Raw genomic sequence first — 10,580 nt, forward strand, 5'->3', positions numbered from 1 at the left:
TTATGATTTCGGTCTCGTTGGTTATTATTGATCCTTCACAACATACATTATTATGTAGATTTGTTTACATAGCCATATTGAAATCTGATTCGAAAATATATTCATAATGTATTGGAAACTGTTTCGAGGAAAAAGATTGATTACAAATTACAACATGATTTACAAGCTCACATTAAAACTTTGTTATCCTTACACCTTGAAAACCCATGTTACGAAAATGTATATAAATATGTTTTAACGAAAACCAAATCACCTCGTTGACAAATGAGAAGCTAATGAGATCAACAAAAATCTTAAAAGCAAAGAGTTAAACGTCATTGTTTTCAAGATAGGAGAAATAGTCTTTTGACTCAAGCTTTACCCGCAAACACCTCAAAGTTTCCCCATGTTTCCCATCACATAAAATGTTAAATCATTTTGTCATCCAAAGAATGAGCTAATAAAATATCCGACCAAGAAACATTTCCAATGTAAATGAACCTTAGTTTTCTCATAACTTGAGGGTAGATCCGGATGGGAGATTCTTGTGGCCACAAATTTATTCACTCATTACAAGGGGCGCCATTAGGATACCGTCACCGAGGTTAGTAGATAAGTTGTTAGCGAGCAGAAAAAAATATTGGAAAATATAGAAATGATAAACTGAAATTGAATAAATTAAAACTGTTTTGATTGCATCGTAGGATTAAATTTGTTTTGAAATCAGTCAGTAAATATTGTTCAAATTACGAACAAAATATAAGCCTGAAATCAAAAAGTACATTTTTTCAAATGAGTCCAAATGACGACGACGGTGTAAAAATAACATTCAACCTCAATGTAGAACAAAATTGTTCAGTGTTGAAAAAGAAAATACCTAATCTGAAAAATAAATTTGGACCAACTATTTAGACATGTTCTTAAGTCCACCGCATACACTCAATAACAATATCTGAACAAAAAGCTGCTTAAATTTGAAAATAATAATAACAACACTTTTTTTCTTTTCTCAAAAATAGTTTATTTGGAACAAAATGTACACATAAACTTCGAATGATAACGGAAGATGTAGTTATCTCTACAACCTCAGTATCACAGGAAAACTTTGCTCATTGCTGATTAGTTTCATATGAAAACCAAATTAAGATACATAAATCGATTTCTGATTGATTCTTTATTGCAAAAGATTTATTTTTAATGCATAATGCCTGATTTTCAAAGATATTCAGGTGTTTTCACGGAGTTGATTCTATTTCTTGTAAACAGTCAACAATGCTAAAAACGTCCACATTCAAAAACACCAAACATGTAACCTAACTAGTATTTGTCCATCAAGATCGATGTACATATTTGATATGTTTCTTCAAATTCGAGCCAGTCGAAGACAGGTAACCACACTGCTGACATTTGTATGGTTTGTCTCCAGTGTGAATTCTAATGTGATCCACAATATGACTTCTAGAGTACGTTTTATAGGTGCATTGATAGCATACATACTTGTTTCGAAACAGGTCGGGGCGTGGCATATAATGACAAACCTGACAGTGAGTAGCAATCTCCAGAACGTCAGGAGGGAGAACATTACCGCAGTATCTGCATGAAAGTGATTCTAAAACAAAATTGTATTACTGACGTAGAAGCATACACGAAAACTTATACATACGTAGGTACTGTGGATTTTTAATTCATCATCTTAGCTCTCGATGTGTTCTCGCTCAAATCAAAGGAGAACAACGTAATATTTGATAAAATAATATTAATGGAAATATTCTCCACCTCTTGGAATTCTCAAACGGGTAAGTTGTATACAAAACATAATACTAATAAATTGGTTATTAAAATGTGTATAATTTATTAATTAGAGCTAGAGTATGTAAAAATAAAATTTTAGAGACGGAAAAAAAGCGCAAATGACAAGAGAGAGAAAAAACATTGATCATCATTGGTTGTGTGCTGACTTCAAATGTTTTCTTAGATGTGTTCCGGTTATAAACTCTCGAGTACAAAAGTCACATTTATATGGTTTCTCCCCCGTGTGGGTTCTTACATGATCTTTTAAATGAGTTGATGAATAAGTGGAGTAGGTGCATTGAAAACAAACAAATTTATTTCGGAATGCATTAGGACGAGGCATACATTGACAAGATTGACAATGTGACAAAATGTCGTCTATATTCGAAGAGACGAATGAGCCACAATATTTACACGGAAGACATCCTGAAATAACAAGTGATATATCAGTTTCAATAATTCAATATTAAAATTCGAGTTTTGAAAAATAAAATTTACTTACGATAAAGCGGAATGTGGAAGTAATAAAGATGATTGTTTAATTTTAAGTAAAAAAAAAAAAAAAAACTAGGGGATTTTGCTATGAGTATTCCTCATAACATGAGATTTTAACCAGAAGAAGATGAAAACTTCTTGGGACAAAGATGGCATCTATATGGTTTCTCACCAGTATGTCTTCTTATGTGAGATTTCATATGGTTGCCTGAATAACTATGATAACCACATTGAAAACAGACGTATTTATTTCGGAATGCGTCAGGACGAGGCATAGATGCACATAATCGGCAGTGAGTTGTAATTTCGTCCGTGTCAGTTGGTAGAACTGTGCCACAATAATTACAAAGAAAAGATTCTGAAAAGGAATGAAAATTAACCAAGACTGTAAGATAATAATATGTTGTAAATGATAACAAAAAATCAGAATTGTATAAATTCTACATAAAAATGAAATAAAAGCTGGGAGTTTTTTTTTGGGGGGGGGAAGGGGGGGTCAAAAGATCTTATAAGCAGGTATAACTTTTGACAGTGATGAAATACAATTATATCGAAGATTTGTTTTCGGGAAGATCCGCTTTTGAACTGAAAAGTATTTAAGTAGTCAAGCAAGGGACAGACCAAAAATTTCTGGCGTGAATGCAACAGACCATTGTCAATTACCTAATCCGCTACTAATATTGTAAAGTCTGGCACACAAGCAACGATTATTTCTTACGATCTGATCTTACGACCACATTGTATGCTTTAAGATAAGGAGATCATAATCTGTGTACTTTTTTATGAGACCTCAATCCTCCTGCAGTCGTGAAGTGCGAATCGCAGAGATCGCATTTAAATGGTTTGTCTCCTGTGTGAGTTCTCACATGATCTTTGATATTGGACGTAGAGTATGTAGAGTAGGAACACTGCCAGCAGACAAATTTATTGCGAAATGCATTGGGACGAGGCGCAGAAAGACATAAGCGACAGTGAGTTACAATAGAGTCTATGTCAGGAGATATCATTGTTCCACAGTATGTGCATGGTAAAGGCCCTGAAAAAAAAATAATAAAAATTAAAAAGAATAATAACTCAGATCTGTTCTTCATCTGAGCTAAAAGTGAATTCCGAAAAAAGGACATTTTTATTCTGTTTATTAAAATGTATTTGCTCATTATTTTTCTCACAAAGAGAACTAAAAATAATACAATTTAAGTAACGACTTTTTAATTGCCAAGAACTATGATATAGAAATATGTACATAATCCTTAATAAGACTAAGAACACATCTATAAAGGGGAAATCGACATTTTGAAATGAACCAAGATCATTTAAAAATGTCATACTTGGTCAGTAATGGTGAGATGTTTATTGAGGATAAATAAGAGTAAGACCACACATATGAATGTATTTGACTAAACCTAACATGAGACTGTAAACCTTGGGTTATTTTATCTTAAGGTAAATACACACACACAAATAATCTCAAAATCACACCATAAAAAATTGATAATAATAATATATGTAATATTTATTTTATACTGTTGATTTTCTATTCTAGAAAATACCTAAATAATAATATTACAATACTTTGTACACCCATTTTTAGCCCGTTCTTCCTTTATTATTACGATAGTAATAACAAAAGGTATTGTGGACGGGCTATTGTATTCGCTTCGGTGTCGTCTGTGTGTCTGTCAGTCTGTCCCCATAGAAGGACTTATCCAAACCTGGTCGACCTATATATCAAATTAAAGGTCTTTTTACCAGGATCACGAAAATGGTGATGCATATTTTGTCCAGAAAACTATAAAGCAAAAAAAAAAAAAACTGGTTTTGGAGGGATTTTTTTCACATTTTCTCACACAAATGAGCTCTGATCTTGAAATTTGTCGCGACGACCTATGAACTCAAAGCGAGAAAGTTTCAGCTTATAATAATGGGTCCGAAAAGTAAAACAGCTTGCCCTTTTTTGATCACAATCTTTTAATACATAATACACATTTATGTACGTATATTTCTTTTCACATTTATATTTTTTTTTTTTATTATTATTTTTTTTACTGTTCAAAATATATTGAAATGTTTTTGATAATTTAAAATGGTAGGTAATTAAATTATTGATATTCCTCTCTATTTCTCTCTCTCTCTCTCTCTCTCTCTCTCTCTCTCTCACATGACTAGAATGAGGCAAAAACTCACAATGAGAAAAAATAGAACACAAGCATGATCTAGCATGATCTTATAACTATGGAGCACCGAAATTTTTTTTTACTAGAAAAGTTAGAATTTAGCAATATACAAATAATGCATAATGTAGAGATAGTAAATATAAAATTCCACATTCTGGTTCATTACTCCCGACTAAAAAATCTAAGAATAGACGGACGGGTGTTTGTTCAATAGATGTCGTCTCAAGTTTTGCAATTGAGAAAAGTTGAAACAGCAATAGGGACACGTAAATGGTTTCTCTCCCGTGTGCCTTCGCAGATGATTCTTCATTCGATGGCATTGATAAGTAAAATATTTGCACGTCAGACACACGTACGTATGGGATTTGTCCGGCCTCGGGACGGATTCACAGGTTTTCGTGTGCAGGAGAAGAGTGCGGGCACAACGCAATACTTTCTCATTACAGTGTTGGCACAGTAGATCTGAAACACCCGATGGAAAAGATACAGCAAATGCTCCCCTGAGAGTGATCAAGAGCAGAGAGCATGCTCCAACATTGAATTACTTCCCTTATTATAGGATAAGGAAAGTACAAAATAATAATAATAATCAGGAAAGTAAAAATGAAATAAAAAACTACAATATAATTATAAAAGTATTAACTAAATAACACTATTTGTTTGCAAATCATTGAACAGAACACTATTGTTAAAAATGTCTACCCACATGTACACCCTTCCAAACTTTTCGTAGAATACGTAATACAGTAACATAAAAATTAAATATTAACTAGGTTTCTCACTTCGTTTCTTTCAATCAAATATCAACTGTCACGATGTTTGATTAGAATGTGTTTTTTCAAGTCTTGCGAACGACCAGTCTGGTAACCACAATGTGAACATGAATATGGTTTCTCTCCCGTATGACCGCGTGTGTGTTCTTTCATATGACTACTCTTGTAGCTCTTATAGTCACACATGCAACATACGTAGTTATAACGTTTATCAGGTCGATAGGCTGAGGCACAGGTTTTAGAGTGCAGAAGAAGATCATCTTCCGAACTAGGCAATAACTGATTGCAGTGACGACAAAATGTGTCTGAAAGACATGGAAAGGTGATTTTATTGGAGTATAAATTTCTGAACGATGCTAGAGCGTGCAAACGGCTAGAGCGCGTAAACCCACCTAAAAGAGTGTGCTCCTAATAAAAATAACTTAAGAGCTAAATTACAAATTTAATAAGGTTAAAAAAAAAAAAAAAAAAAAAGAAAGAAAACCTATGTTAGGCTACGCTGAGCAAGGCCAATAAATGGATGGGTGACTTAAAGGAATAAAGGGAGAACGGTCTCTAGTCTTGATTTTAAATCATTACATGAAAGTAAAATCAAATCAATAATAAAAATAAACGGAATATTAAACAAATTAGGTAGGTACATATGCGCTGATTTTCTTTAACCACGATCGAATAAATTACGGGCTAAAAAATTCCCGGAGGGACGGGCCCAGCTTGTTATTTTAATACAAATATTAAATAAGCCATCGCCAGCAGGATTTGGTAGTGAATTATACATACAGAGAGGGGGAAGGGAAATGACTAGAAATGGAGAAGACTAGAAGAAGTGGAAAAATTTTCGTCCAGTAAAAAAAAATTAAGGTTAATTTCCAAATGATAAACAGGAATTGATGGGTAGAGAATAGAGATTGTAGAGAATTTCATAAAATGAGACCGCATTATTTGAATATTAAATGCGGATTCCTTGATGGACATGTGAGGAATAAGGTTAATTTAATATTTCAGCCGTCCGAAAGTAAAAGGGAATGTTATTCGAGATTAACCGAGTCCACCCTGTTTATATTTATTTTCAAAAATATGTTTAAAAAAAAATCCAAGAATATATTTATATTAAGAACCGCGACAGCGCTCCGCCCCGCCAAGTTAAAAAGTTTGATTCAATATGAAACCGAAAGATGTTTCACATCAGTGTGCCTCTTTAAAGATTCAGCCTGACGAAAAACATCAGAACAATACGAACATTTAAATGGTTTCTCCCCGGTATGTATTCTCAGATGTCGCCTCATACGATGAGAGTCGTACGCAGCGTACGCACAGATTAAACAAACGTATCTGTACATCTTATCAGGCCGTTCCACCGATTCGCAGAGTTTGGCGTGTACCAGAAGAACGCTTGAGTCAGAAGGTAAAGTCTCCTGGCAGTATTGACAGGAAATCGAGTCTGAAATGTAATAGAAGTGTCATTTATTTGGAACAGGAGAGGGAGGAAGAGAGAAATTTCTGTTTTGTTTGTTCTTTTTTTTTAATGAACTAAGATAAGATTGATGCTGGATTTATGAAAACAAAATTATATTTTGAAACATATTTTATTATGAAACATTCTACACATCATAAGAAATTCACATTTTCAAAAATCTTCAAAAGTGGCTTTCATGTTTAAGTTTCACATGAGTATTCAACGTTGCCAGTTGACTAAACTTTTTGGAGCAATAACTACATTCAAATGGTTTTTCTCCCGTGTGTCGCCTGAGATGATTTGCCATAACCTGAGACAACGAGGTGTAGTATTCACACATTGAGCAAACAAATTTATAATTCTTATCTGGTCTTTTAACAAAGTTACAGCTTTTAGCATGCTTTAGTAGAGAATTTGTACAGGGTGGCAATAGTTGTTGACAATATTGACAGGTCAATACCCCTGAAATGTTAAACGTATCATTTTAATAAGAATTAAGAGGAAAGAAAAAACCATAATAAAAAAAAAACTTTATCTGAACATTGATTGGGTGGAAGAGCTCACATGTGAGAATCCTGCAATTAAAGTCTAAAAAAAGTTCCCAAATGTCTAGTTAACTTCTTTAGGTCTGAAATTCTCAAAGACAAAGGTCTAGATAACTTATTTTAGTTTTTTACAATTCCCAAAACGCCTGCTCTTCCTTTATTCGTCTTTTTCAAAACTCTTCTCCGTCAACAGATGGAAAACGGGCACTAGTTATTAAAAGAAGAATCATAGATACGGTCATACATGATGAATTAATTTTAAATGACGTTTTAAAACTCCAATTTGTCTATAGGATTGCGAGCAGTATTGACATTTATACGGTTTCTCTCCCGTATGGCGTCTCAGATGGTTCTTCATATGTCCAGAAGCATGAGTCGTGTAAGTACAACATAGACAAATGTAATTATAATTTCTGTTGTGCCTTAGGACAGAATCACAAGTTTTAGTATGGATCAGAAGAAGGGTGGGATTCCGGCAAGGTAAACTTATTTTACAATATTGGCAACATATGTCTGTGTCTGAAACTGTTCAATTAAAATGTATCACACAATTGTTTACTAAAAATGAAGCAGAAGTGCAAGCACAGGAATCTTAGTATGTCTGTGTCTGAAACTGTTCAATTAAAATGTATCACACAATTGTTTACTAAAAATGAAGCAGAAGTGCAAGCACAGGAATCTTAGGAATGTTGACGTGAAAAGTTTGGAATTTAAATTGATAAAAAATAAAATAATAATAATAATAATAATAATAATAATAATAGAAAGTAAAAACAAAAAAATCGGATAGAAGAAATTGATAGTAAATGTAATTTTCTATCAATTGACATATTGATATTTCAGACACGAGGAAGTGTTTGGAGAGAGTACTTATCGGCAAGTTGCAGCCATTTTCATACTCTTTTTTCGAGAGGTTTCTCATGTATGATCTGTATATGCCTTTTCAATGACCCGGCTTGGTTAAAGCCTCGAAAGCACATGGAACATTTAAACGGTTTCTCGCCTGTGTGCGTCCTCAAATGCTTCGCCATACATTGAGAGTTACACGTATTATAGATGCAGACAGGACAAACATACTTTACACGGTTATTATATCGATCCACAAATTCACAAGCTTTAGCATGTATTTGAAGATCGCTGGCTAGGGAACGCACCTGTTGCCGACAAAACCGACAGCTTATCCACTCTGTAATTAAGAGATAGGTAGTGTCCTTAAGATCTGACATCTGATATTGAAATACACTTTGAACATCATACGTATACACCATCATACAACGTAAAAGGTTCATTTCTTTAAATACAACCGATTGAAATACTATAGTTGACAGAAATGCAATTTATTAACCAGTGGGAGTAATTTTTAAGTCTGTTTATTCTGAACATATTTTATATCTTAGAGAAATGCGTATAAAAAACATTAAAAAAAAAAATGCAAAGGTACACTAACATTATTATGGTAATTTTTAGTTGTCATGTTTTCTGAAAAATGTCTTTTCAGAGCACCAGATTTAATAAACTCGTCACCGCAATCCGAACATTTAAAGGGTTTCACCCCCGTGTGAGTTCGAAGATGATTTATATTAGCATATTTTGAGAGTGGTAAGTGAAATATCGACAAATGGAACAAGCAAAGGTGTATGAGGAGTCTGACCGTTGTACAGCCTCATGCAAAGGTACACTAACATTATTATGGTAATTTTTAGTTGTCATGTTTTCTGAAAAATGTCTTTTCAGAGCACCAGATGAATGACAATTAAAATAAAATAGGTAAATTATAATATTAAGTACCTATCTAAGTAAAGTTTTGTAATCCCCAGGGTCAGCCCAATAAAGCCGCCGATCCCACAGCAACCCTAACCTCAGCCCACACTGCACCCCAAGTAGGTGCCTCCACCCAAATCATCAAGTCTGATATTCAAAAAGTTGAACAACATACTTAACGGCCCGGAATCACAGCAACCCACCCACAGCGCTGCATGACCGGCAAGGCGGTATCACTGCACGGTCGGCAACTCCCTCGACCTGACCAAGCTTCTTCGAACTTTAAATTAATTCAGGATGCATTCTTAAAATGTGTTCCTTCAAGCGTCGCAGCCGTGCAAAGTTCGAAAAACAATGTTCACATACAAATGGTTTATCCCCAAGATGGCTTTGTATATGATCTCTCATATGACTCTTCTTATAGCTCTTATAATCACATATACAACATACGTAGTTATAACTTTTATCAGGTCGATGGGCTGAGGCACATTTTCTAGAGTGCAGAAGAAGATCGTCCACTGAACTAGGTAAAAACTGTTCGCAGTGATGGCACCATACACCTGAAGAGTAAAAGAAAACGATTTTACTGTAGCATATTCTGAAATTCATACCATAACTAGACATAACCATCTTTACACACAAATAAGTCCAAGTCATACCTAAAATAGGATTCTTTGTAAGCTTAGTCTAAAAGAGTAATGATAATGACACTAGATTCAAGTTCAAAAGTTTAATCTTAAATTGTTATGCCATCATAATATTTAAATATTTTTTGTATATTTTCATTTTATTTTATTATTTTTATATTTTTTTAAGAAAAAATCTAGGAGCCACACTGGATATTTTGAAAGTCCTTTCCAAAATCAAATATTCTAAAATTACACGTCAGGATGTGTCCTTGAAATGTGTTTCTTCAAGTCTCGCAGCCGTGAAAAGTCAGAAAAACAATGTACACACATATATGGTTTCTCCCCCGTGTGTGTATGTATATGTTCCTTCATATGACTACCATAATAGGTATGGTAATCACACATATAACACACGTATTTATAACGATTGGTGGGTCGATCTGCTGAAGGACAGGTTCTGGAATGCAATAGAAGTTCCTCTGTAGTTCTACATACCAACAGACTGCAATGACAACAAAGTACGTCTGAAAACAGAAACAGTCAAGAGTTACAAGAGTAACAAGCAGGGTCCGTCCCTCCGGGAATTTTTTAGCCCGTAGTGATTAGAGAAAATCAGTACCTATGTATCTACCTAATTTGTTTAATATTCAGTTTATTATTATTCTTGATTTGATTTTTTTTATTTTACTTTTATGTAATGATTTAAAATCAAGACTAGAGCCCGTTCTCCCTTTATTCCCAATATAAGGTTCAAGTCACCCATCCATTTATTGGCCTTGCTCGGCGTAGCTTAACATAGATGACGCTAAAACCGGTCTTAAATGATCGACTGAAGGGTTATCTAAAACTTTCTCAGACGACACCGAAGCGAATACAATACGTCCCTTATACCTTTTTATTACTATTGTAATAATAAAGGAAGGACGGACTAAAAAGGTATAAGGGACGGACTATTGTATTCGCTTCGGTGTCGTCTG

The 10,580-nt window shown here is 34.0% G+C and overlaps 3 protein-coding genes across 3 annotated transcripts; all 3 read right to left on the reverse strand.

The window, feature by feature from the left end:
• Window positions 1–673: 673 nt before the first annotated feature.
• Window positions 674–2,298, reverse strand: LOC113473057 (zinc finger protein 317-like). Its single transcript, XM_026832831.1, has 2 exons — window positions 1,922–2,298; window positions 674–1,604 (listed from the first exon to the last, which is right to left on the reverse strand). The coding sequence occupies exons 1-2, from the start codon at window positions 2,111–2,113 to the stop codon at window positions 1,311–1,313; spliced, it is 486 nt and encodes a 161-aa protein (XP_026688632.1). The 5' UTR covers window positions 2,114–2,298; the 3' UTR covers window positions 674–1,310.
• A 39-nt stretch (window positions 2,299–2,337) lies between these two features.
• Window positions 2,338–3,305, reverse strand: LOC113473059 (zinc finger protein 891-like). Its single transcript, XM_026832834.1, is given in 3 exon segments — window positions 2,338–2,384; window positions 2,387–2,705; window positions 3,036–3,305. Coding segments are annotated over 3 exon segments (603 nt in total). The 5' UTR covers window positions 3,273–3,305.
• Window positions 3,306–4,479: 1,174 nt separating this feature from the next.
• Window positions 4,480–7,798, reverse strand: LOC113473065 (zinc finger protein 501-like). Its single transcript, XM_026832836.1, has 5 exons — window positions 7,458–7,798; window positions 6,856–7,152; window positions 6,378–6,672; window positions 5,245–5,604; window positions 4,480–4,973 (listed from the first exon to the last, which is right to left on the reverse strand). Exons 1-5 carry the CDS (start codon window positions 7,569–7,571, stop codon window positions 4,621–4,623), a joined length of 1,419 nt encoding a protein of 472 aa, XP_026688637.1. The 5' UTR covers window positions 7,572–7,798; the 3' UTR covers window positions 4,480–4,620.
• Between the last annotated feature and the right edge of the window lie 2,782 nt (window positions 7,799–10,580).

This window comes from Diaphorina citri, unplaced genomic scaffold (genome assembly GCF_000475195.1).
Source record: "Diaphorina citri unplaced genomic scaffold, Diaci psyllid genome assembly version 1.1 scaffold82, whole genome shotgun sequence".
In the NCBI taxonomy this organism is placed as follows: Eukaryota; Metazoa; Arthropoda; class Insecta; order Hemiptera; family Psyllidae; genus Diaphorina; species Diaphorina citri.